Here is a 27,570-nt window from a genome sequence, read left to right as displayed (position 1 = left end):
AGTAAGGTCATTCTGAACACTTTATTCTCTTTTGAATGTACATGTTAAAGAAAATGTCAAATATGCAGGATGATTTTTTTTCCCACTAAGAATTGATTAGCACAACAGCCCATTGTGAAAATCCTTTATAAATGGCAAATGTTAAAAATAAACGGTGCAATTATTACGCGTGGCGGTTGTCCTCCCCCTTTGTTTCTCCTTCAGCTGATCTTATTCAAAGATCACCATGGCATACCCAGCTATGTTTAGCTATAAAGTTTTTACCCATGTGAGCACCCTATATATATATATATATATTTCTTTAAGTTCAGGATGTTTTTGTTCACTTACACCTCAAGAAAAATAATCCATGCAGTGTTCATGATTTTATAATGCCCTTCTGGTTCAAATTCTGAATGTGTTTCTCAGAGTATAGATTTCTTTATAAAATACAAATGTAATCATTGCAGAACATATTACGGTACCTTGAGAATAAAATGATAAAAGCAACTGATAAATTGAGATGAACTCAGTGTTCCCCTCAAAGTATTTATTAAAATTAATTTAACCAACGACATGATCGATGAATTACAATATTCTGGAGGAAGGATCCTTTTTTACAATTAAAATAATCTTAACCTCGATATTCCCAGAAGGAATATTTTGTTAACTTTGCTCCAGTTTAGCATTAGCAATAGTTGAGTACAAAAATGGCATTGATCTAAGCAGCATAGCCTCCCTAAAATCCCATTAACCATTTGGGCGACCTAATTCTTTAAGAGCCAGTGGATTAAGGCAATGTTGTGTCTAGGCATACAGTAATGGCTGATTTATATAAGTCAATGATGTTAACAAGTATCCTACCAGTCACATCGATTAGGAGGATAGGCACTAATATCTCATTAAGGCAGTTGGGTGAGGCTAGCAGCAACTATGGCTTCACAAATCTGGTTGAAGCACCAGAGTCCCCCACCATTTCTATTCACAGCCATAAACACACACAGATCTAATTTCTAAAAGTTTTGTTTTGTATTTTAAGATGTTAATCCTTTCCAGAGTGGGTAGTTGAGATGAATGAGCTTCATGTCACTGTGGAGTCTCCTGACGCGATCCACGTCCTCATCTGAGAGGGAGAACCCAAAGACCTGAGGAGACAACACTTATGAGTGACATCACTCTCAGAGAAAACAGTCCTCCCCAGATCTCAATGGTATTTTAAATTGAGACACGGCCATTCATTTTCTACTTAGTTACCTCTTAACTAAGCAGCCATTCACATACTGAACAGAGTACATACACACCAACTAAAAGCGAGCCAAGATATAGGGGCAGCCAAATATACACATGAAATCAGATGAAAGGGTTTGTGAAGCAAAATGAGAAAAGCGAATACGTTGTATGCAAATATGATTAATGATAATCAAAGATCCTGAATCGGGGATACATTTTGTAGGGTGGAAGACTGCAAGCCAGGGAAAAAAGACCAGAAAGGAAGAGTGGGGGGGGGTGTGAAAGAGTGGCTGAGAATGATTTAGTTACTAAATAAAGTTAGCAGAGCTTCAGCTCTTTACTCTTCTATCCATAGAGGCAAGGCATGCTTGTGAGAAGCAGTGATGGTGAACACATGCTGCACCTGTGTCACTCCACACATGTGGGATCCCAGCTCACGTGTCTCCCATCATGCAAACTGCCCAGTGCCGCCATGTCTTTCCCCTCCAGTTGGAACCCAAAGACCTAGGAGTGGGAGGAGCCAGGACCAGCAGGGGGGAGGGGTGGAAGTTGAGTGGACAAACATGGTGGTTTGATAGATGATACGTGTCCTTTTAGCTGGGGCAGGACTCTGACAGGATCCATTCTTGAGCTTGTGATTATCATTTGACATTTGAGTCAAAGTAACAGTACACCCAAATGTCCCTTTTCAGCCTTCACAGACTCACGTTGGCATTGATTACCCCAAAACAATGGGGTTCTCTTAGAGCCTATTTCAACTCAGACGATTAGGGTGAACTGTCTTTTTAATATTAGATTGATCTAGATCTACTTCAACACATGCTCAAACAGAACTCAACTAAAACACACACACAATTCCCTTATTCTGTCTTGTAAATAAATCCAACTCACTTGACAGTTTTCCAGGATCCTCTCGTTTTTGGTGGACTTGGGAATGGTGACAACTCCATTCTGAGAAGGAAGGGGGACAAAGCACGCCATTAAAGATGTACATTTTCAGTGTCTTAATGTAAGTGTATAATTATGACAATGTATTTTCATAAGAATGAGTAACTGTATGGAACTTTCACTCTCAAACATCCCCTTACCAATCATATCCAGCCTGAGCAATGAAGCAAACAGAGCAGCTGCATCCGCAAACGTATGTTTTTGCACCCCCACTTTTTTACTAGAAAAGTATCATGATCCATTGGGTAATTTGTAATTTTCAACAATTAGAAATATTTTTCGGCTAGTTTGTATATATATATTTTTTAGATATGTCCATTTAATATATTATACAATAATTAACATATTACATTCCCCCCCCGTCGCCTCAAGATGAATGGTTTCGCCCATTGAAAAGTTTTGCTTCCCTTCTGCAGCCACTGTTTTGGTTCAGTGCAGTTAGAAAACACTAGCTGCACCACTGGTGTTTAAATGAAAAGGCACCTGCAAAAGAAAATTAGTTAATTTTTTTTTCTTTCTGCTATTACATTTGTATCGTTGATTCTTGTCCGATGCGCTCAGGGTGTTGCTACATATCATTTGAGAGGCGTGCACCACGAGCACATTTTGTCATTTCACTTTGTCTGTCAGAACCATGATGAGCACGGGCACGTCTGATTAGGCTTCTCTGTAGCCCCTGGGAGAATCTCAATTGCTCGTATCCGCTCTCGTGGCCTCCTCAAACCCACTGGAATAGAAGGTCAGGGGGGATAACAAAAGTAATTTGAGAACCGTGCTCCCGACGCCTTTTCGACACGGGTATAAGGCCATCTCCCGTCTTCCTTTCGGGCAATTCTGACCATGAATCCCTTTTGCTCCTCCCCTCCTACAAACAAAGACACGAGGGAGGTTCCGCTGGTCAGACCAATCATAATCCATACTCTAAGACTGTTTTGATCACATGGACTGGAATATGTTCCGGGTCGCCTCTGGGGATAACATCAATGAATACACTGACTCAGTCACCGGATTCTTTAAAAAAAAATCATAGATCTGACACTGATGATGTCTTTCAAAACTTAAACGAATCAAAACCCGGGAAACTGAAGGAGATGCTGCTTCTAAACACAGCAAGGTGACCGGGGACAATTGTATGGTTAAACAGTACAAATAGACCCACGCGGATCAATCAAGATGTATGGGGACAAAGTGGAGGAGTAATTCAGTGGGTCGGATACGAAGCGTATGTGGCAGGGGCTTCTAAAAATCACGGATTACAAAAAGAAAGCCAGTCAAATTGCAGACACCAACACTGCCCTACCGGATGAGCTGAAACACCTTTTTCTCACGCTTTGAGCAAAACGACTCTGAGCTGCAGAGGAGAGGCCCTGAAGACAAGGGCTACAAGCTTACGGTCTCCACAGAGGACCAATGGAAGTCATTCAAAATATGTTTTCCCTCGCAAGGCTGCCGGCCCAGACGGCATTCCTAGCTGCGCCCTCAGAGGATGTGCAGACCAGCTAGCGGTTGTGTTTACGGACATTTTAAATCTCTCTCTAGCTCAGGCCGGTATCCCTACCTGCTTCAAGATGTCCACAATCATCCCCGTCCCCAAGATAGGGAAAGTAACTGAACGATTACCGACCCGTAGCACTCACTTCCGTCATCAGGAAGTGCTTCCAGAGGCTAGTCAAAGACCACATCACGTCCCTTCCTGACACACTCGCCCTCTCCAATTCGCCTACCGCCCGACAGATCCACGGATGACACAATCGCCACTGCACTGCACACTGCCCTCACCCACCTGGAGAAGAGGAATGCATATGTGAGAATGCTGTTCATCGACTACAGCTCGGCCTTCAATACCATAGTGCCCTCTAAGCTCACGGCCCTGGGACTGAACACCTCCCTATGCAACAGGGGTCCTGGACTTCCTGACGGGCCACCCCCCAGGTGGTGAAGGTAGGCAACATTACCACTTCCACACTGATCCTCAACACAGGGGCCTCACAAGGGTGTCCTCAGGCCCCTCCTGTATACCCACCACTCCGTGACTTTACAGAATTACAACTCCATCATCAAGTTTGCTGACGACACGACAGTAGTAGGCCCGATTACCAACAGCGACAAGACCACCTACAGGGAGGCAGTAGGCTTGGTGCCAGGTAAACGACCTCTCCCTCAACAGAACAATGCAGCTGATTGTTGACTTCAGGAAGAACCAGGCTGGGAACGCCCCCCATCCTCATCAACAGGGCCGCCGTGGAGACAGTCAAAAACGTCAAGTTCATCGGGGTACACATCTCTGAGGAGCTGAAATGGTCAAACCACACAGACACGGTGGTGAAGAAGGCACGACAGCAACTCTTCAACCTCAGGAGGCTGAAGAAATGTGTCCTGTCCCCGAGGGCCTTCACAGTGTTCTACAGGAGCACCATCAGGGCATTCTGTCGGGCTGCATCACAGCCTTGTACGGCAACTCCACCGCCGCTGACCTCAAGGCACTACAGAGGGTGGTACGCTCAGCTAAACGCCTCTTTGGGTGCACACTGCCTGCTCTCCAGGACATATACATCACCAGGTGTCGCAGGAAGGCCAAGAAGAACATCAGAGGCCTCAAATCTATGAGAATGTATTTTTCTCCCCAAGCCGTTTTACAAGTATTTAACACCATTCTGCATATTTTTCTTTTTTTTTTACATCTATTTTCCCAAGATCAAATCGGTTAAACTACATTATTAAAATGTTTTAAGTCTGTCACAAAATGAACAGTCCTGGCTGAGCCCCATACGCTTTGCGGTTACAATGTAGCCAAGCTGTGTCTGGATGCGCCTATGCGCAAAAGGATATTTGTACCTTTGATAAAAAAGCTCTGCTTTACTTGGTAAGTAATATAGACCAAATAAACCATTTCTACCCTCGTTGCATCAAATATTACTACGGAGTGTTCATGGTGACAGCACTTCAAAACCCCCCAAAAATCCATGTCGGAGTTAGAGATAGGTATGAATCTCGACGGACGGAAAAATACTTTTCAAATACGGTAAAAGTATTTGGTGGCTGGCTGCCCAAATGGGCAAGTGACATTTTGTCCCTGAACAAAATTGATATACTGTATATTTTGTCTTGAAGACAAAAGAAGCTTTGACTCTAGTCTTCCATTTGTAGGCCTACATGTGCAGTTGCGGAGCACAACAAGAAAAAAAGAAGCCAAGCATCACGTAGTTCTTCTCCCCAAATTCCCTTTCCCCTCTGTCTCACTCACTCTGTGTTCTGACCGCTCTCTCTACACGTGTCCTGAGTGAGCACACAAGCTTCCGTTAGGCCTACAGAATTACATGCCTAGAAAAACGTATCTAAACTGAACAAAAATAAACATAAACTGCAACAATTTCTAAGATTTTACTGAGTTACAGTTCATATAAGGAAATCAGTCAATTTAAATACACTGCTCAAAAAAATAAAGGGAACACTTAAACAACACAATGTAACTCCAAGTCAATCACACTTCTGTGAAATCAAACTGTCCACTTAGGAAGCAACAATGATTGACAATAAATTTCACATGCTGTTGTGCAAATAAAATAGACAACGGGTGGAAATTATAGGCAATTAGCAAGACACCCCCAATAAAGGAGTGGTTCTGCAGGTGGTGACCACAGACCACTTCTCCAGTTCCTATGCTTCCTGGCTGATGTTTTGGTCACTTTTGAATGCTGGCGGTGCTTTCACTCTAGTGGTAGCATGAGACAGAGTCTACAACCCACACAAGTGGCTCAGGTAGTGCAGCTCATCCAGGATGGCACATCAATGCGAGCTGTGGCAAGAAGGCTTGCTGTGTCTGTCAGCGTAGTGTCCAGAGCATGGAGGCGCTACCAGGAGACAGGCCAGTACATCAGCAGACGTGGAGGAGGCCGTAGGAGGGCAACAACCCAGCAGCAGGACCGCTACCTCCGCCTTTGTACAAGAAGGAGCAGGAGGAGCACTGCCAGAGCCCTGCAAAATGACCTCCAGCAGGCCACAAATGTGCATGTGTCTGCTCAAACGGTCAGAAACAGACTCCATGAGGGTGGTATGAGGGCCCGACGTCCACAGGTGGGGGTTGTGCTTACAGCCCAACACCGTGCAGGACGTTTGGCATTTGCCAGAGAACACCAAGATTGGCAAATTCGCCACTGGCGCCCTGTGCTCTTCAGATGAAAGCAGGTTCACACTGAGCACGTGACAGACGTGACAGTCTGGAGACGCCGTGGAGAACGTTCTGCTGCCTGCAACATCCTCCAGCATGACCGGTTTGGCAGTGGGTCAGTCATGGTGTGGGCTCGCCAGAGGTAGCCTGACTGCCATTAGGTACCGAGATGAGATCCTCAGACCCCTTGTGAGACCATATGCTGGTGCGGTTGGCCCTGGGTTCCTCCTAATGCAAGACAATGCTAGACCTCATGTGGCTGGAATGTGTCAGCAGTTCCTGCAAGAGGAAAGCATTGATGCTATGGGCTGGCCCGCCCGTTCCCCAGACCTGAATCCAATTGAGCACATCTGGGACATCATGTCTCGCTCCATCCACCAACGCCACGTTGCACCACAGACTGTCCAGGAGTTGGCGGATGCTTTAGTCCAGGTCTGGGAGGAGATCCCTCAGGAGACCATCCGCCACCTCATCAGGAGCATGCCCAGGCGTTGTAGGGAGGTCATACAGGCACGTGGAGGCCACACACACTACTGAGCCTCATTTTTACTTGTTTTAAGGACATTACATCAAAGTTGGATCAGCCTGTAGTTTGGTTTTCCACTTTAATTTTGAGTGTGACTCCAAATCCAGACCTCCATGGGTTGATAAATTTGATTTCCATTGATAATTTGTGTGTGATTTTGTTGTCAGCACATTCAACTATGTAAAGAAAAAAGTATTTAATAAGAATATTTCATTCATTCAGATCTAGGATGTGTTATTTTAGTGTTCCCTTTATTTTTTTGAGCAGTGTATATTCATTAGGCCCTAATCTATGAATTTCACATGACTGGGAATATAAATAAGCATATTTTGGTCCCAGATACCTTAAAGAAAAAGTAGGGTGTGGATCAGAAAGCAGATGGTTATCTGGTGTGACCACTATTTGCTCCATGCAGCATGACACATCTCCTTCCCATCGAGTTGATCAGTCTGTTGATTGTGGCCTGTGGAATGTTGACCCACTCCTCTTCAATGGCTGTGCGAAGTTGCTGGATATTGTCGGGAACTGAAACACACTGTCGTCAACGTTGATCCAGAGCATTCCAAACATGATCAATGGGTGACTTGTCTGGTGAGTATGCAGGCCATGGAAGAACTGGGACATTTGCAGCATCCAGGAATTGTATACAGATCCATAAAACATGCGGCTGTGCATTATCATGCTGAAACATGAGGTGATGGCGGCGGATGAACAGCGCGACAACGGGCCTCAGGATCTCGTCACGGTAACTCTATGCATTCAAACTGCCATTGCAAAAAATGCAATTGTGTTCAATGTCCGTAGCTTATTCCTGCCCATACCATAACCCCACCGCCACCATGGGGCACTCTGTTCACAACGTTGACATCAGCAAACCGCTCGCCCACACAACGCTATATGAACGTGGTCTGCGGTTGTGAGGACGGTTGGATGTACTGCTAAATTATTTTTTCTTTTTTTTACGTTGGAGGCGGCTTATGGTATATAAATGAACACTCCATTCTCTGGCAGACATTCCTGCAGTCAACATGCAAATTGCACGCTCCCTCAAAACTTGAGACATCTGTGGCATTGTCTTATGTGACACAGCTGCACATTTTAGAGTGGCCTTATTGTTCCCAGCACAAGGTGCACCTGTGTAATGATCATACTGTTTAATCAGCATATTGATATGCCACACCTGTCAGGTGGATGGATTATCTTGGCAAAGATAAATAAGCTTTTTCTGCATATGGAACATTTCTGGGATCTTTTATTTCAGCTTGTGAAACATGGGACCAACACTTTACATGTTGCGCTTATATTTTTGTTCAGTGTAACTGATGGGATACACAAGCTACATTCCTTGCCAAATGAGGACTCAAAATGGACTGGTTGATTGAAGTTGGGAAATATGTGTTCCAACAACAAGCTGCAGTTTTGCAATAATTGTATTGCTTAAAATGTTCCGCTTAGGCTATTTTGCAAACTGCTAGTGCCATATAGAATTGGTTATAACCCTCCCCCCCTTAAACATAGACAGGTTCCACACTGAAAATATGCAAAAACAGTTTGCTAAAGACATACATATTTTCATCAGAATCATTAAGCCTGTGCCCTACTCAACAGATTTTGTGGCCATATCACCAGGCAGTATTCAAATGTGGAATTGTCCATTTAGCAAGAACAGGCAGGAAACTAAATCAAACATCTGTATATTGAAAAGACTGATTTTGGTTTATAACCCTGAATTTTTGTTTTATTTCAACTAGCCAAATTGAGCCCACATATTCTCTTTGAGAATAACTGCTCTAGACCAGAGATGCGCATCACTTCACACTGGCAACTTTTTATATATTGGGGAAATATTCTGTTCCATTTTATTCTGTTATATTACATCATGATTTTTACTATAAAATAGGTATGTCTTGACTGTGATAAGGGACTCAGGGGAAATAAAAGCGTCTTGTCTGTTAAATAAACAAAACTATGCCATTACACAGCCATAGGTTTCTACAAGCGCCACCGCTGAGGATACAGCCTTTATGAAGATTGTGTTCCATCATATAATGTAACCAGTTGATATTACGCTTTCAATAAATCAATATTAAATTACTTTTTATTTTATTGACTATATTTATGGGACAATTTAGCAATTAGGATTTGTTGTCTCGTTGTCCTCCGGTGTCTAGCTAGCTAAAATTGGCCCTTTCCTAAATCAGCCATTGATGGAGATTGGAATTTGGCCTTGTGGTTTTACTTCATTCTCAGTGTTGGCCAAAGACAAGCACACTTGATTCAACTTGTCAACTAATCATCAAGCCCTCAATGACTTGAATGAGGTATGTTTGTCCAGGGCTATAACAAAACTGTGTATTGTTGGAGCTACTGGAGGACCAGGGATTGTGAAACACTGCGTCTAGGTCATGTAACTGTCTGTTACATGCAATGCTCGTCGTGGACTTCACTAGACAGAGGTTGCTATCAGGTTTTGTGATAAAACAAAAAAGGTGTGGTTGAATTTATTCTGCCACTGTCTTCTTATTGTCTCGGCCTTGAGGCCTATATATCACGGTCGCAAGGCATATGAACTAACAGGTAATGGAGAAAATTACGCAATTATCTCAACACGTAGGTTGTAATATGGCTTTTTTTATGGCTTGGCTTCCCCACTGATTTTACCCACACACTGACACTGAATTCCACTGACATCACGTGGTATTGTGTGTAGATCAGTGACACAAAATCTAAATGTAATAAATGTTGAATTCAGGTTGTAACAACCAACATGTGGAAAGTGAATACATTCTGAAGGCACTGTAGGTGGGCATCAGGAGAGTTGGCGGTACCTGTACGCTCCACCGGATGCAGATCTGAGAGGGCGTGCGGGCATACTTGTGTGCCAGCTGGAGGATGGTGGGGTGGCTGAGAGCTTGACCCTTGGCCAGGGGACAATAGCCCTCGAACACGATGCCCTCCTGGCGACAGTACTCCACCAGCTCCTCTGGCTGCTGGAACGGGTGGTACTCCACCTGAGAGGTGGGAAAGGGACATCACTCGGTCTGTCCTTTCCTGTCGCTTATAACTGAAGGGCCAATGTAGGTAATGGTTCATGACACACTGGCCGCATTCCATTCCAAATATCAATCGCCTACCCTCTGCCCTCATTCAGTCCCCGTCACGGATCTAAGATGACTAGGTGATCACTGGACAGGAAGCTACAACTCGTTTCATCCATGTTGCAATCACCCATCCAGTCCCTTCAGATCCTTCAGGGAGTGAACTAGGCCAGGAAAGACTGTGGAATGAAACGCAGCCCAATGCATCACTCACCTGGTTGACGTGAGGCACCACACTACAGTCCTCCTTCAGCTCCTTCAGGTGGGAGACGAGGAAGTTACTCACGCCGATGGCACGACACACCCCTGCCTCGCGTTCACCGAGACAGAAACAGAAGGCTCTTGATAAGAATCCTATAGGCTTATAGCACGGTGTGTGACTATAAGAAATAATTTTCTGTGTCACCTTCATTATACAGCTCCTCCAAGGCCCTCCAGGTCTCCACCCTGACCTCCCTATTGGACCTTCCTGGGACCATGGCATCTGGCCAGTGCATCAGGTACAAATCTGGGGGGTGAGAGAGGAGGGGAGAGTGAAAGAGGGGGAGAGTGGGAAAGGGAGAGAGACGGGAGTGAGCGGGGTGGTATAAGGGAAAAAAAGAGGATTGATACAATTAGAGGGAGAGCAAGGAGACGGGAGACACTCCACCACGCCAAGGAGACGGTAGACATTCCACCACACCAAGGAGACGGTAGACATTCCACCACGCCAAGGAGACGGTAGACATTCCACCACGCCAAGGAGACGGTAGACATTCCACCAAGGTGAGAGAGTGAAAAGCATATTTTATTTTTTTTACCTATAGTGGACAAGTTTTGGTATGAGTAGTGGGAGATAATCTTGTTGTGGACGTTGTCTCTTGCAAATGAGAACCGGTTTTCAATTGACCTGGTTCAATAAAGTCTGAATACGATCAAAAAGGACTGAATACTTTTTATCTATCAGATAAGTAAAAAGTACTCGCACCATATTGTCTTGAGCCTTACCAAGGTATTCCACCCCTAGGCGGGAACACGAGTCGCGGCAGGCCTTTTTGGCAGCGGTATAGCCGTATTCTCCGGGCCACAGTTTGGTTGTAAGCCATAGGTCTTGCCGCGGTACTCCGCTCTCCTGCACGGCTTTACTCAGCTGCTCCTCACAGCCGTAACGCTTCGCTGTGTCGATGTGCCGCACGCCACACTCGCGGAGTGCGTACAACACGGCGTCATGTGAATACCCGCCGTCATGCGATGTTCCTTGGGAAGAAAAGAAAGATACATCACTTTCCCTGATTTAGAATTTCTGGTATGAATTTCAAACTTTCCCTGATTTTAGAATTTCTGGTATGAATTTCAAACTTTCCCTGATTTTAGAATTTCTGGTATGAATTTCAAACTTTCCCTGATTTTAGTATTTCTGGTATGAATTTCAAACTTTCCCTGATTTTAGTATTTCTGGTATGAATTTCAAACTTTCCCTGATTTTAGTATTTCTGGTATGAATTTCAAACTTTCCCTGATTTTAGAACAGTCAGTCCTCTACGTAGGCTAGTTTGACACAATGTGGCGATGTTTCAGCAGAAATTCATCCGAGTAATTCCATACGGTGTGTGTGTGTGTATATATATATATATATATATATATATATATATATGGATTAACTGACTCCTCCTGAGCACAGTAGTAAACATTGTTGCAAAATCGTCACCTTATGCAAATACCATTTACATTTCTCTTTAAAAGATTGCACGTGATATAAAATAAAGGAAGCTTTAAACATTTATCATAGATTTGTTTGTTTTTTATCTTACCCAGTCCAAGAATTGGAATTTGCAGGCCATTGGAAAGAGAAACTTTAGGACAAGTCGTTACAATAGAATTCATGTTTGTTCAACTGTGACTTGTAAAACCAACTAATGCGTTGTATTATATTCACTCGGACGTTTCCAGGGTGCCGCTAGTATCCAATTTTCCAAATACGTCGTAAAACTAAAAGCACCTCACTATGCGGCGAAAACCATCGCCATAAAGCAGTACAGTTGTGCGTCATTGTAGTTTTCCTGACTTTCCCGAATTTGCCTACAAATACTTTCCTGCAAGTCTACGTTGCGTCTGCGTAAATCAACAGAACTCTTGTGTGTGGAATGGGAAAAGAGGGAGAAAACAACTAAAGTAGATTAATTAATTGTTTTGGAATGTGCGTTATAAGGATACAAAAATGAGGTAGGTAGCTTAGTGTTTTTCCTCACTGTTGTATTGTTAAGTGGCCTAGTCTATTGTAGGCCGAGGTTTGTAACCCATTTCCATTAGGCTACTTTAAAAGTCACTAACGCCGTTAAAGTACCGTTTAATAAAGTTAACTTTTTGATGATGCCATAGCCTAATAGGCCCAATCATATGCACGCGCGCAACATGTCGTCGATTATTATCATGGAGGTGGTTGTGATGGGAATGTCGTGGTTTACAATGTATGCGCTTGACAAATAGTCCTTCTTTTTAAAAAGCCTATTCTGTGAAATAGTTTCTGCACCCTAAACACTGAAGGTCTGTGATCTGTGTGGATTAGCAATATGGCGAAAATTCCCCCTGATCTATTACAGAGGGCAAGGTAGACCTATATCCATATTGTTTATGTTATCTAATCATCTCAGATCTCCACAAGTGCAGAGGGAGTATGGGCTAGGGGTTGATTTGGGAATCAGTATATATGTCCATTGTTGTCTTTCTCCTGAGTGCAGAGTCCTTCTCCGTGGCTGCAAAGGTCTTCGGCGGTCCTATCTCGTTGCTCCCATACTACTCCTTCTCTTGGTCGGTGCTGCCTTGACTGCCCTCCTGCCTTCCATCGAGGACCGGGGCCATGTCGGTGCCATGGGAGCCCTTCGCCATAGAGCCACCGCCAATGCCAACGCCATTCCCGGGCGCCAAACGGAAGAGGAGGACGCCACCGCATTTACCATAGTCATACAGACGTATAACCGCACCGACGTCCTGCTGAAACTGCTCAACCATTACCAGGCGGTGCCACACCTGCGGCGGGTCATCATCGTGTGGAACAACATTGGGGAGCGGACCCCTCAAGAGCTCTGGGACGCCCTGGGGCCCCATCCCATCCCTGTGGTGTTCAAAGAGCAGAGCGTCAACCGCATGCGCAACCGCCTGCAGCCATTTGCTGAGATCGATACCGACGGTGAGGTGTGTGTGTGTGAGTGAGAGGGTCAGACAGACAGAGATGACGTTAAGGTGGCTTTCCAAAGTGTCTACCTCACTTAGCCGTTCAACCGAAGATAGATACTGACTGAGGTGTGGAGTGTGAAAGAGAGACACAGACAGACCAGGGGAGGCTGCTGAGGGGAGGACCGCTAATAATAATGGCATCAAACACATTGAGGACGTGGTTTCCATGTGGTCGATACCATTCCATTGACTCCATTCCAGCCATTATTATGGCCGTCCTTTCCTTCAGCAGCCTCCACTGAGACACAGACTGACAGACACTCTCCTCGTCTCCTTGTCTCCTTTCCTCAGCTACGTCGCAAAATTGTCCAGTCGAGTATACAGGCACAACAACGCTGTGTATTGAAAGTATTTAATCATTTAATGGTAATACTCTGTGTTCAACTTCTCTCCTCAGCTGTGTTGATGCTGGATGATGACACGTTGGTCAGCGTTCCAGATATCAGTTTTGCCTTCTCTGTGTGGAAGGTATGTACTAACAACAATACACATTGAAATCAAATCGAATGTTATTAGTCACATGTGCCGATTACAACAGGTGTAGGTAGACCTTACAGTGAAATGCTTACTTACAAGACCCTAACTAACAATGCGTTTAAAAAAAGAAGAATAGAAATAAAACTAACAAGTAATTTAAAGAGCAACAGTAAAAACAATAGCGTAACTATATACAGGGGGGTACAGGTGCAGAGTCAATGTGCGGGGGCACCGGTTAGTCGAGGTAATTGAGGTAATATGTACATGTAGGTAGAGTTATTAAAGTGACTATGCATAGATAATAACAGAGTAGCAGCAGTGTAAAAGGTGGGGGTGGGCAATGCAAATAGTCTGGGTAGCCATTTGACTAAATGTTCAGGAGTCTTATGGCTTGGGGGTAGAAGCTTTTTAGAAGCCTCTTGGACCTAGACGTGGCGCTCCGGTACCGCTTGCCGTGCGATAGCAGAGAGAACAGTCTGACTAGGGTGGCTGGAGTCTTTGACAATTTTTAGGGCCTTCCTCTGACACCGTCTGGTATAGAGGTCCTGGATGGCAGGAAGCTTGGCCCCTGTGATGTACTGGGCTGTACGCACTACCCTCTGTAGTGCCTTGCGGTCGGAGGCCGAGCACTTGCCCTACCAGGCAGTGATGCAACCAGTCAGGATGCTCTCGATGGTGCAGCTGTAGAACCTTTTGAGGATCTGAGGACCCATACCAAATATTTTCAGACTCCTGAGGGGATTAGGTTTTGTTGTGCACTCTTCTACATAATAGCTTACATTGTATTACTATTGGAATGTTCCTCAATGTTGTCCCCTACTCTCATCCTCCAACAGCAATTCCCAGATCAGATAGTTGGATTTGTCCCCCGTAAACACGTTACCACGGTGACGGGGGTCTACAGCTACGGCAGCTTTGAACTCCAGGACCCAGAGATGGGAGGAGGTGACAGGTACAGTGTCTTCAAAGTATTCACACCCCTTGACTTTTTCCACATGTTCTTGTGTTGCAGCCTGAATTTAAAATGTATTCAATTGAGATTTTGTGTCACGGGCCTACACACAATACCCCATATTGTCAAAGTGGAATTATGTTTTTAGACATTTTTACTAATTAATTAACGAAAAGCTGAAATATTTTGCATCAATAAGTATTCAACCCCTTTGTTATGGCAAGCCTAAATAAGTTCAGGAGTAAAAATGTGACTCACTCTGTGTTCATAATAGTGTTTAACGACTACCTCATCTCTGTACCCCACACATACAATTATCTGTAAGGTTCCTCAGTCGAGCAGTGAATTTCAAACACAGATTCAACCACAAAGACCCTGCCTTGCAAAGAATGGCACCTACCTATTGATATAAAAAGCAGACATTGAATATCCCTTTTGAGCATGGTGAAGTTATTAGTTACACTTTGGATGGTGTACCAATACACCCAGTCACTACAAATATACAGGTGTCCTTCCTAACTCAGTTGCCAGAGAGGAAATAAACCGCTCAGGGATTTCACGATGAGACCAATGGTGATTTTTAAAACAGTTAGAGGTTAATGGCTGTGGTAGGGGAAAACTGAGGATGGATCAACACTGTAGTTACTCCACAATACTAACCTAAATGACCGAAGGAAACCTGTACAGAATACAAATATTCCAAAACATGCATCCTGTTGGCAATAAGGCACTAAAGTAAAACTGCAAGAAATGCGGAAAATATATTATCTTTTTGTCCTGAATTCAAAGTGTTATGTTGGGGCAAATCCAGAACAACACATCACTGAGTACCACTCCATATTTGCAAGCATGGTGGTGGCTGCATCATGTTATGGGCATGCTTGTCATCGGCAAGGACTAGGGAGTTGTTTTATGATAAAAAGAAACAGAATAGAGCTAAGCACAGGTAAAATCCTAGAGGAAAACCTGGTTCAGTCTGCTTTCCACCAGACACTGGGAGACAAATTCACCTTTTGGTAAGGACAATAACCTAAAACACGAGGCCACATCTACACTGGAGTTGCTTAACAAGAAGACATTGAATGTTCCTGAGTGGCCAAGTTACAGTGGACTTCAATCTACTTGAAAGTCTATGGAAAGACCTGAAAATGATTGTCTAGCAATGATCAACAACCAATTTGAAAGAGCTTGAAGAATTTTGAAAAGAATATTGTACAATCCAGGTGTGCAAAGTTCTTAGACTTATCCAGAAAGAAGCACAGTTTTTATCACTGCCAACGGTGATTCAGGGGTGTGAATACTTTTTTCAATAAATTAGCAAAAATGTCTAAAAACATATTTTCACTTTGTCATTATGGGGTATTGGGTGTAGATGGGCGAGAGAGAGAAAATCTATGTAATCCATGTTGAATTCAGGCTGTAACACACAAAATCTGGGAATAAGTCAAGGGGTGTGAATACTTCCTGAAGACACTATAACTGCATAACTATAGAAGTTTGCCATATCTAGACACTGAAGGCCTAGATGTAGACGTTGTTGCTCTAAACCATGTTCATCTTTGTCTTGCGCCCTGATGCATTTTTAAAACAATCTGAATGTGGGCCCTGCTTTCCACACTGCTGCAGATACTCCATGGTGCTGATCGGCGCCGCCTTCTTCCACCACCGCTACCTGCAGCTCTTCCAGGAGCAGCCGCCCGAGGTGCACGCCCTGGTGGACGACACGCAGAACTGCGACGACATCGCCGTGAACTTTGCCGTGGCAGCGGAGCTACAGCGAGGTTCTGGGGCCATAAAAAGTAGACCCTCTGGTATCTTTGTGAAGCCTGTGGATATGCGCAATCTGGAGAGGGACGCCAGCAGCGGGTACCTAGGCATGTGGCACCGTCCCGAACACCTGCTCCAGCGCTCCTACTGCCTGAACCGGCTGGCACAGATCTACGGCGCAATGCCCCTGAGGTACTCTAACATGATGCTGTGCCAGTTTGGCTTCCCAAGCTATGCCAACCACAAGGGCAGGGGCTGACTGGCACAGGGAGGCACGGACTGGCATTGACAGGTGTCGAACACAGCGGACATTCAGGTAGGTCAATGTACAGGTGTTGGGATGTGATAGGGGATGAGGATTTGATCAGTGTTTTGGGTGAGGAAACAGAGTAGATTGCATGCCCGGGGTTAATACTGAAGTATGCAGGATTGTGTAACACAAAGCGTTAAGAGAATTAACACTTACTGTAAAATGTGAGGATTTTGGTTGGGTAATGGTTCGGTTTTTGGGATACCCTAAAGTAAGGTTCTCATTCTGTTGTCTTTTTGTAGGCGAGAGAAGGGATTCCTTATTATGACCTCATCGGGACTAGATCTCTGAGACGGTTACCTCCAGGACCAGACACTGACAACACGGCAGATGGTCCAACAAGCGGTGCCTTACTAAAGATGGACTCTTTACGTTAACCTGTTCTTGACAATCTGACAGACAAGATATCAGTATTAAACCAGAGGACTTTTGCTGTTGCCAGAATCACAAGATATTACGTGGCACTGTTGATAGATAGACTTTAGTTGGTGCAAATGTTTTTATTGCCAGCTGATGGCAGCATTGTAATATGCACATTTGCACAGGGTATGTACTGTAACTGTTCAAAAGTCAGATTTTACTTTTGCCTTTGTGTCAGTACTTGCACTCCCATGACAGGCTTAACTTGTCAGGTATTCAGATGTGTATTTGATAAAGGATGAAATGTGATGAGAGACACACACACACAGGTGCTCATACAATCACGAGACAACTGAGAATATTCCTTTGATTCTGAGATGCATAGCATTGGAAGGTCAAGTGAACATTATTATTTATTTTTTTATCTACTGGTTTAAACATTACGACGACGTCACGACTTTGAATAATGGCTGCTTTCTGCTCGACTCAAACTTTGCATTGTTAAACGGTACTTACTGGAATTATGTGAATGTTGCGCTGACTTTGTTCTGGTGAAAACTGCTGTTTCTGGCGATTGCCTCCCTGACATGACTGTTTCAGGGTGAATATCTACAGGACTTGTAGCAAGTATCCTCTCTTTTACCATTTCTGTTGCATCAAGAGCCTGAAATTGTGATGCATTGAAAAAGGCTGTCCCTCCAAAAAACTGTCCTTCGATCAGATTTCATATTATCTCCCTTAAAATGGGTTGTCTGCCAAAAAAAATCTACTATTGTGCATCTCAAACTGAAAAACGATGTTTCTTTTCTACATGACATGTAGACCACTGGAACATTTATTCTCTCATTGATTTGTTGTTTTGTTTGTGATTTTGGCTTTGTTTGCATATGCTGTTGGTAGAGCTTTGTTGCAAATCATTTGTTTGGGCTTAGTGTGCTGTGCAAAATTAAAAGTTTTAATACACATTTTGTATTTTTTTTAATGTTATAAAATTAAAAGGTTTATGTCAGCATATGGACTATTATGTTAGACAACCAGCTGGTTGTCCTATCTGAACATTCTCTTACATTGCACTCCTTTTGAACAGGCTATGTGTCACGGAGCTAGGAGTGGTAGGTGCGGAGTCAGGCGCAGATAGCAGAGGATTTTGGATTTCCTTAATTTATTCCGGACAGAACAAGATCACGCCAAATAACAGTAGGCGACAAATACTGACCTACCCAAAACACTACACAAAAACAGTCCAACAAAATAACAAACGCAACCATCTACACACAGAACAGAAAATAAGCCCGCACAAAAGCAGGCGGGCATAAACGGCATAAACAGCCCTGAACAAAAACCCCAAACGAGAAACGGGTGAAACCAATAAAGACATAACCAACAGAAAAGGGAATCGGTGGCAGCTAGTAGACCGGTGACGACGACCGCCGAGCGCCGCCCGAACAGGAAGGGGAGCCACCCTCGGTGGAAGTCGTGACACTATGATTCTGATTAGATAGTGGTTTAATATAGCCTTTCTTAAAGTATGGGTCGCGACGTGTCAGTGTAAATTTGTAATTGTTTCATGAATTACTGGAATTGATTTGGCCAAGTGCATCTGCGCTCTCTGTTCAGTGCACTCTCTGCTTCTCCGTTTGGCAGCTGTGTGATTGTGAGAGGTGGTGTACCGGATCTTTTTTTTCTGCAGTTTTCTTGAAGAGAAACGATGCAGCGCTGTGGTTCAGACAGCAGATGATGTGCTGTCAGCCACTGACTTGTCATTCCCACTCGACACCATTCACCGCTGTCATCAAATGGACTAATGCTAGCGACAAGATCTGACTGAGCTCAATTGTCATGAAACGCATATACAGCGAATAGTTTCTCTCTGTTTCACACACACACTTATAACGAGGAGCTCCCACAATGTGTTGTGTGCGTGGAAGTGCTTAGTAATGAGTCTTGCAAAACGAACAAATGATTAAAACGACACGTCCTGACCAAACATCCACAGCATGATGGTAAACCTAGGAAGTCCTTTCAGGACAGGGAAGAATGTTTCAGGAAACAGTGCCTCGACAGTGGAAAAGTAAATCAGCTAGCAAGGCATTGTTGTCATTTTATAACAGGTGATGATCAGCAGTAGTAATAAGGGAGTACTAACTCTCATAGTAGATGTGAGTTTCTCCTTCAAACAATCCCCTGGCTTTGTACACAGCTAATAGCTAACATTCGCCCAAGCAAGCTACTGATAGTACAACCCTAAGTAACAGTACAGATGAAGATGAACAATGATCAGGCCCACTGTACATCTTACTGTAGAAATGATTGTTGAAAACTAGTCTAGGTTGGAACTGTTGCTGTTAAAATACAATAATAATTGTTATTCTTAACTGGAATAAACTGATTGAAGCAAGGTGCTTTTTGAGGTAAACACACTCACATAGTTCTGGGTTGTTCATCTGCAGCAGGAAGCGGTCTCCTGCCTGACTGAGGAAGCAGTAGATGTTCTGGTCCAGTTTGGCACCACATACCTATGTGAGTCAGGGTTCTCAACTCTGACATAGACATGTTGCTGTTACAATACAATACATATTTTTTATTCTGAACTGGAATAAACTGATTGATCACATCACACAGATATAGAGACCAGAAAAGGATAGTGTGGGTGTTTTCTGGTCTATATCTGTGTGATGTGATCAATCCGTTTATTCCAGTTCAGAATTAAAATTATTTATTGTATTTTAACAGCAACAGTTCCAACCTAGACAGATATGTAAGTGTTTTAATGGGGGGAAAATAACATGAATAGATATTTATATGGATATTTCATTTCATTATTTGTTTTTGTCTATATTACATTTGTTTTAGGCATAAGGGCAATGAAATGTACCAATATTTATGTATCGTTGCATATTTTCCTAAACTTGGGTCTCAGGAAAACACAGAATATCTCATTTGGGTCTCAGGAAAACACAGAATATCTCATTTGGGTCTCAGGAAAACACAGAATATCTCATTTGGGTCCCAGAAAAACACAGAATGTCTCATTTGGGTCTCAGGAAAACACATATCTCATTTGGGTCCCAGAAAAACACAGAATTTCTCATTTGGGTCCCAGGCTGAAAAAGTTGAAGAAGCCCTGGTCTAATGGATCCAAGGCTGAATAATCAAACAAAATGCTGGTTTAGTTTTGTTTTCTCTTTGCCCCATACTTCAACACATCCTGGAAATTCCCAGGCCTAAATTCCTAATTTTAGTTCAGACCTTTGAAGAATGTAATCATCATTTCATCTCTGGGTTGAGACACATCTGAGAAAATTTGAAATATAACAAACCCACCCCTTGGAACTTCCAATAGACCAGGGTCATTGGGGCACACATGGAAAAACATGTTGTAATGGAAAACTAAAATGAGTCCAACTAGCCCCTTCCTGTTCTAGTCTGTTTTTTATTGATTGGTGCGTAATGAATACGAACCAACCAACTTCAGAATACATCTTTGCATTACTGTTGCACAATGTATAGTCCCTCTTATTTCCTCATGTTACCTAGGTTTGAGAACATATACCATTTGGTTGCTAACAGTAGGGGGCAGTTTAGCAAAACAGATTTTTATGTTATCTTTGTCGACCAAATTGCATGGTTTACAAAAGATTGTGTGTATTGGCAGGGAAGTTGTTCCCATTTTCAAGGGGAACTTACCGGGAAGAAAAAGGAAGAGACACAATGTGCTTGTGCAATAGACTAGATTAGAATACCTCTCTATCCGGTTGGTTTATGAACAGTCTGAATTCTATCCAGTAGAGGAAGGAAGTTCTAAACCACTGTATGAAGGTGTGTATTGAAAGATTTCATTTTAATATCAGAACGACTATGTGATGAACATCGCAGTTTTGACCCCAAAATAAATGTTCCTCTGACGAAAGACATGGGTTAGGTTTAAGTATTAATTTTATCTCGACTGATGCCTCTACACATATATTATACACAATCACCCTAACACACACACCCTGACACACAGATCTACAGGTCACAGCAAAGACATCTGATTACTTCTGACTGGAGGACATACCTTATTAACTGTGAAGATGGGCTAACCAACACTTGCTCATCACTGGAGACGGTAAACAAACAAACCCCTTCACAGACTGCACAGTGCTTCTTAGATGAGAGCTCAGCAAATACAAAGGGCATTACTTAGCTGTTTCCTTTTTTTTTTAAACACTGTCATTGTCACCTTTAACCTGTTTGTGCCCTGAGAAGACGTGCGTAAAAACATCCCATGACTCAACTTGTGAAAAGTATTTGGACATTACGTCTGATCTAAGGCTGTAGGTGGAAATATGTCTCTACTTTGATCCGTATATGTGACCTATGACCCGAGGACGGAGATGAGGTCAACCTGAATATTAATCTCTAGACCCGGAAGAGAAGTGTTACTGATAGTGGGATGCATGTTGTCCCTGCTACATCATCATTACCCAATACCCACAACACTTTCCCTACTACACTGAGCAACAATATAAACACAACATGTATAGTGTTGGTTTCATGAGCTGAAATAAAAGATCCCAGAAATGTTCCATACACACAAAAAGCTTCTCAAATGTTGTGCACAAATTTGTTTACCTCCCTGTTAGTGAGCATTTCTCCTTTACCAAGATAATCCATCCACCTTACAAGTGTGGCATATCAAGAAGCTCATTAAACAGCATGATCATTACACAGGTGCACCTTGTGTTGGAGACAAAGGCCACTCTAAAATGGTCTGTTTTGTCACGAAACACAATGCCACAGATGTCTCAAGTTTTGAGGGAGTGTACAATTGGCATGCTGACTGCAGGGATGTCCACCAGAGCTGTTGGCAGATAATTGAATGTTAATCTCTACCATAAGCCGCCTCCAATGTAATTTTAGAGAATATGGCAGTACGTCCAACCGGCCTCAAAAACGCAGACCACATGTAACCACGCCAGCCCAGGACCTCCACATCCGACTTCTTCACCTGTGGGATCGTCTAAGACCAGCCACCTGGACAGCTGATGAAACTGAGGAGTATTTCTGTCTGTAATAAAGCCCTTTTGTGGAGAAAAACTCATTGACTGGCTGGGCCTGGCTCCTCAGTGGGTGGGCCTATGCCCTACCAGGCCCATCCATGAGTGTGCCTCTGCCCATTCATGTGAAACCCGTAGTTTAGGGCCTAATTTATTTGTCAATTTAATGACTAACTCAAAAATATAACAGAAGCATCTAATTTCATGATATGTATACTGAACAAAAAGAAAACGCAATAATTTCGATTTGACTGTTTGTCCCCCTAAGCTTTCCTCAGTTTTGTGTGTGTCTTTTCACAGATTTGGCTGAAAGCTATTAAAGGAGAAGCTAACCAGAGGTCATTTGGCTGTAAGCACAATGAACTCCAAACTGCTCCTCCCATTGACTGAGCCCTTGGGACAAATTAAAGTATTGTACTTATGTTATAGGGATAAAAACGCCCCCCCCCCCCCCCCCCCCCAAACAAACACACGGTCTCAAATGGAAGATTAGTCACACACTTCCCAGAAGAGTTTGTGGAGCATGAGTGTTTGTTTCTGAGATGCTTTCCTTGATAAGGAGTGCCATATCCTCAGTGAAGTCAATTTGGTCTTTGTGTGTTTTGGAGGAAAACCTGTTTTGTTGTTTCCTTGTTTCTTCCTCCCCCTCCAACTCTTATCTAAACCCTGTATCACCGTGTGTGCGTGTGTCTGTTCAAACAGGAGGCAGAGTACACCTTTTCATTGTCATCTTTATTACAATAAGTCTGTACAAAACATATTAATTCACATTAAAAAAATATTATATACAGCAATAATATAAACTTCAGTGAAAGAAGGTCTGATGCTACAGTGACACAATGTCCTGGGCTGGTGGTTGACTAATAAGGTATTATCAGATGCTATAAGTCATATCTGTGCAATCATCAGTTACATTCATGGCTTTGTACATCCATCAGTAGAGAACACGCATAAACAAACAATTAGGCCTCGATACAATCCGTATCGCGGAAGTTTCATCGCTGTAGCGCAATTTAATTTTAAAAAGGCAATGTCCCCGTGTTCGCGGATTCTGCATTCACGGTAACCGCTGCATCTGTCGGCTCAATTGGAAAATATTTACATATCAATCGCGCTAAACTTCCACGATACGAATTGAATCGAGACCATGATTTCAGTGCGTGCGTGTTTGAGCTTCACTTGACCAATAGCAACGAAGAATACAGTCTCTCACTGCCGAAAGCACAGCTCTGTCCACCTCTGAGGAAAACACCCCCTCGATGCTAGAAGTGGACTGTTCCAGTGTACAGTGCTCAATTGCAGACTGATGTTGAGACCATCTCTCTTCCCTCCATGGGGGGAGTCTAAACTGTCCTTGCAAGTTCATATGAACTTGCCATTTTTGCTCTCCTCAGGAATCGCATCAGAGTCGCTGCAGCAGCGGTCATGGAAACGAAGCACACGGCAGGTATGATGACGGTCTTTGGATTGACGGATTTATCTGGAGGGATGAGATTTAAAGTTAGCAGACTCCATATCCATTTTTTCAAACATTATTCTGTCTCGGGTTCACCCTAAGCCTGTCATATTTACATTTTACTCAATTATCAGATGCTCTTATCCAGAGTGACTTACATTAGTGCACTCATCTTAAGATCGCTAGGTGAGACAACCACATATCACAATTGTCCCTTAACAAAAGGTAGTTATCAGCAAAGTCAGTGCCAGTAGAAAAAGACAAGTGCATTTTTTGGGGGTGTATGTCTGTATGCACACTGAACAAAAATATAAACACAACATGTAAAGTGTTGGGCCCATGTTTCCTGAGCTGAAATAAAAGATCCCAGAAATGTTCTATATGCACAAAAAAGTATATTTCTCTCAAATGTTGTGCACAAATTTGTTTACATCCCTGTTAGTGAGCATTTCTCCTTTACCAAGATAATCCATCCACCTGACAGGTGTGGCATATCAAGAAGCAGATTAAACAGCGTGATCATTACACAGGTGCACCTTGTGCATTTTGTCAGACAACACAATGCCACAGATGTCTTTAAGTTTTGAGGGAGTGTGCAATTGGCATGCTGACTGTAGGGATTTCCACCAGCGCTTTAGCCAGAGAATGGAATATTCATTTCTCTACCATAAGCCTCCTCCAACGCCATTTTAGAGAATTTAGCAGTATGTCCAATCGGCCTCACAACCGCAGACCACGTGTATGGCATCATGTGGTGCGAGCGGTTTGCTGATGTCAATGTTGTGAACAGAGTGCCTCATTGTGGTGGTGGGGTTATGGTATGGGCAGGCATAAGCTACGGACAACGAACACAATTGCATTTTATCGATGGCAATTTGAATGCACAGCGATACCGTGATGAGATCCTGAGGTCCATTGTGATGCCCATTTTGTTTTTTTAAGGTATCTGTGAAATCCATAGATTAGGGCCTAATGAATTTATTTCAATTGACAGATTTTGTTGTATGTTGCGTCTCTATTTTTGTTCAGTGTGTAGGAGCTTGAGGCTTGTGGCAATGCCCGAGTCTTGGTGTACACTCAGATGCCTTGTGTGTGTATAGCCTAGTGGTTAAAGCGTTACGACAGTAACCAAAAGGTTGCTAGTTCGAATACCCAAGCCAATAATGTGAAAAATCTATCGATTTGTCCCTTGAGCAAGGCACTTAACCCTAACTTGCTCCAGGGGCGCTGTACTACTATGGCTGACCCTGTAAAACAACACATTTCACTGCACCGATCTTACTACTATGGCTGACCCTGTAAAACAACACATTTCACTGCACCGATCTTACTACTATGGCTGACCCTGTAAAACAACACATTTCACTGCACCTATCTTACTACTATGGCTGATCCTGTAAAACAACACATTTCACTGCACCGATCTTACTACTATGGCTGACCCTGTAAAACAACACATTTCACTGCACCTATCTTACTACTATGGCTGATCCTGTAAAACAACACATTTCACTGCACCTATCTTACTACTATGGCTGATCCTGTAAAACAACACATTTCACTGCACCGATCTTACTACTATGGCTGATCCTGTAAAACAACACATTTCACTGAACCTATCCGGTGTATGTGTCAATACAACATTTTTTTTTTGTGTGCGTCAATGATGTATATAAACCATTAGTGTGTGTGTTTGTGTGAGAGACAGAGAGAGAGTGTGTGCCCGCATGTCTTTGTGTGAGTATATCTCAGTGGTCTCACCCTGGATGCTGACGCTGAGGCTGAAGCTGAGGCTCTGGTGTCCCACTACGTTGGTGACATTGAGCAGGTAGAGCCCTGCGTGCTCCGGGCCCAGGTGGACCAGGTGGAAGGTTCCGTCAGAGGAGTGCAACTCCACCCCGTCCCGCAGCCTCACCAGGGTGGCCGAGGGGGCGGGAACGCCCACAGCCCAGCTCCGGATGGTCACGTTCTGCCCCTTCTCAAACTCAGCAGACGGGAACACCTCCACGGACAGGTTTGTGGGCGGCGCTTCGGGGGGGGGAAAGAAAGGTAGCAAATTGAAATGAAGGATTGTCGTTTGTTTCCTATACACACAGCCTCTAGGTTGACGTGAAAATATTTGGCACGTGACGTCGTATGCTATTTGTAAACTGATTATACGGTTGAAAAGACATCATATAACATTACAACCAGTTAGACCTAGATTTCATGACATCACGACGCCATGGAAACATTCTGGTTGTTATCTGGTCAGACTGGTGACCAAAATATAACTATTTTACTACTAGCACTGACGTTGCTGCTAACTTCTTTATTGATGTGCTCACTATGACTGAGAGATGTGGTTGTCCCACCTCATTATGACAGAGATGTGGTTGTCCCACCTCACTATGACTGACAGATGTGGTTGTCCCACCTCACTATGACTGAGAGATGTGGTTGTCCCACCTCACTATGACTGACAGATGTGGTTGTCCCACCTCATTATGACTGAGAGATGTGGTTGTCCCACCTCACTATGACTGAGAGATGTGGTTGTCCCACCTCACTATGACTGAGAGATGTGGTTGTCCCACCTCACTATGACTGAGAGATGTGGTTGTCCCACCTCACTATGACTGAGAGATGTGGTTGTCCCACCTCACTATGACTGAGAGATGTGGTTGTCCCACCTCACTATGACTGAGAGATGTGGTTGTCCCACCTCACTATGACTGAGAGATGTGGTTGTCCCACCTCACTATGACTGAGAGATGTGGTTGTCCCACCTCACTATGACTGAGAGATGTGGTTGTCCCACCTCACTATGACTGAGAGATGTGGTTGTCCCACCTCACTATGACTGAGATATGTGGTTGTCCCACCTCACTGTGACTGAGATATGTGGTTGTCCCACCTCACTGTGACTGAGATATGTGGTTGTCCCACCTCACTGTGACTGAGAGATGTGGTTGTCCCACCTCACTATGACTGAGAGATGTGGTTGTCCCACCTCACTATGACTGAGAGATGTGGTTGTCCCACCTCACTATGACTGAGAGATGTGGTTGTCCCACCTCACTATGACTGAGAGATGTGGTTGTCTCACCTCACTATGACTGAGAGATGTGGTTGTCTCACCTTACTATGACTGAGAGATGTGGTTGTCTCACCTCACTATGACTGAGAGATGTGGTTGTCTCACCTCGCCATGACTGAGAGATGTGGTTGTCCCACCTCGCCATGACTGAGAGATGTGGTTGTCCCACCTCACTATGACTGAGATATGTGGTTGTCCCACCTCACTATGACTGAGAGATGTGGTTGTCTCACCTTACTATGACTGAGAGATGTGGTTGTCTCACCTCACTATGACTGAGAGATGTGGTTGTCTCACCTCACCATGACTGAGAGATGTGGTTGTCCCACCTCACCATGACTGAGAGATGTGGTTGTCCCACCTCACTATGACTGAGAGATGTGGTTGTCCCACCTCACTATGACTGAGAGATGTGGTTGTCCCACCTCACTATGACTGAGAGATGTGGTTGTCCCACCTCACTATGACTGAGAGATGTGGTTGTCCCACCTCACTATGACTGAGAGATGTGGTTGTCCCACCTCACTATGACTGAGAGATGTGGTTGTCCCACCTCACTATGACTGAGAGATGTGGTTGTCCCACCTGGCTATGACAGATGAATGCACTAACTAACTGTAAGTCGCTCTGGATAAGTGTGTCTGCTAAATGCTTCAAATGTGAAATGATTAAGACATATTTTTCACTTTGCAGCTAACAAGATGAAAATGTCCTTTTACAACCAGTTAAAACCTTTTACATATTTTTTTACTTTAGTTTATTTAGTAAATACTTTAACTCTAGTTCTTGAACTGCATTGTTGGTTAAGGGCTTGTAAGTAAGCATTTCACGGTAAGGTCTACCGTGTGGCTCAGTTGGTAGAGCATGGCGCTTGCAACGTCAGGGTTGTGGGTTCAATTCCCACGGGGGACCAGGATGAATATCTATGAACTTTCCAATTTGTAAGTCGCTCTGGATAAGAATGATTT

At 43.7% G+C, this 27,570-nt stretch overlaps 2 protein-coding genes across 3 annotated transcripts; one reads left to right on the top strand and one right to left on the bottom strand.

Annotated features, from left to right (window-relative positions):
* Positions 1 to 487: 487 nt before the first annotated feature.
* On the bottom strand, positions 488 to 11,896 carry zgc:110366 (uncharacterized protein LOC550476 homolog). Of its 2 annotated transcripts, XM_038964470.1 has the most exons (8): positions 11,740 to 11,896; positions 10,937 to 11,185; positions 10,356 to 10,457; positions 10,164 to 10,255; positions 9,680 to 9,862; positions 2,101 to 2,160; positions 1,613 to 1,713; positions 488 to 1,124 (listed from the first exon to the last, which is right to left on the bottom strand). In XM_038964470.1, exons 1-7 carry the CDS (start codon positions 11,810 to 11,812, stop codon positions 1,618 to 1,620), a joined length of 855 nt encoding a protein of 284 aa, XP_038820398.1. In that variant the 5' UTR covers positions 11,813 to 11,896; the 3' UTR covers positions 488 to 1,124; positions 1,613 to 1,617. The 2 variants fall into 2 exon arrangements, with proteins under 2 accessions (XP_038820398.1, XP_038820399.1); XM_038964471.1 differs by lacking the exon at positions 1,613 to 1,713.
* Positions 11,897 to 12,017: 121 nt separating this feature from the next.
* On the top strand, positions 12,018 to 17,993 carry extl2 (exostosin-like glycosyltransferase 2). Its single transcript, XM_038964469.1, has 6 exons — positions 12,018 to 12,151; positions 12,667 to 13,115; positions 13,560 to 13,630; positions 14,476 to 14,591; positions 16,218 to 16,674; positions 16,911 to 17,993. Exons 1-5 carry the CDS (start codon positions 12,147 to 12,149, stop codon positions 16,615 to 16,617), a joined length of 1,041 nt encoding a protein of 346 aa, XP_038820397.1. The 5' UTR covers positions 12,018 to 12,146; the 3' UTR covers positions 16,618 to 16,674; positions 16,911 to 17,993.
* The last annotated feature ends 9,577 nt before the right edge of the window (positions 17,994 to 27,570 follow it).

This window comes from Salvelinus namaycush, chromosome 25, assembly GCF_016432855.1.
Source record: "Salvelinus namaycush isolate Seneca chromosome 25, SaNama_1.0, whole genome shotgun sequence".
Lineage (NCBI taxonomy): Eukaryota > Metazoa > Chordata > Actinopteri > Salmoniformes > Salmonidae > Salvelinus > Salvelinus namaycush.
This window is presented reverse-complemented; position numbering and strand designations above follow the sequence as displayed.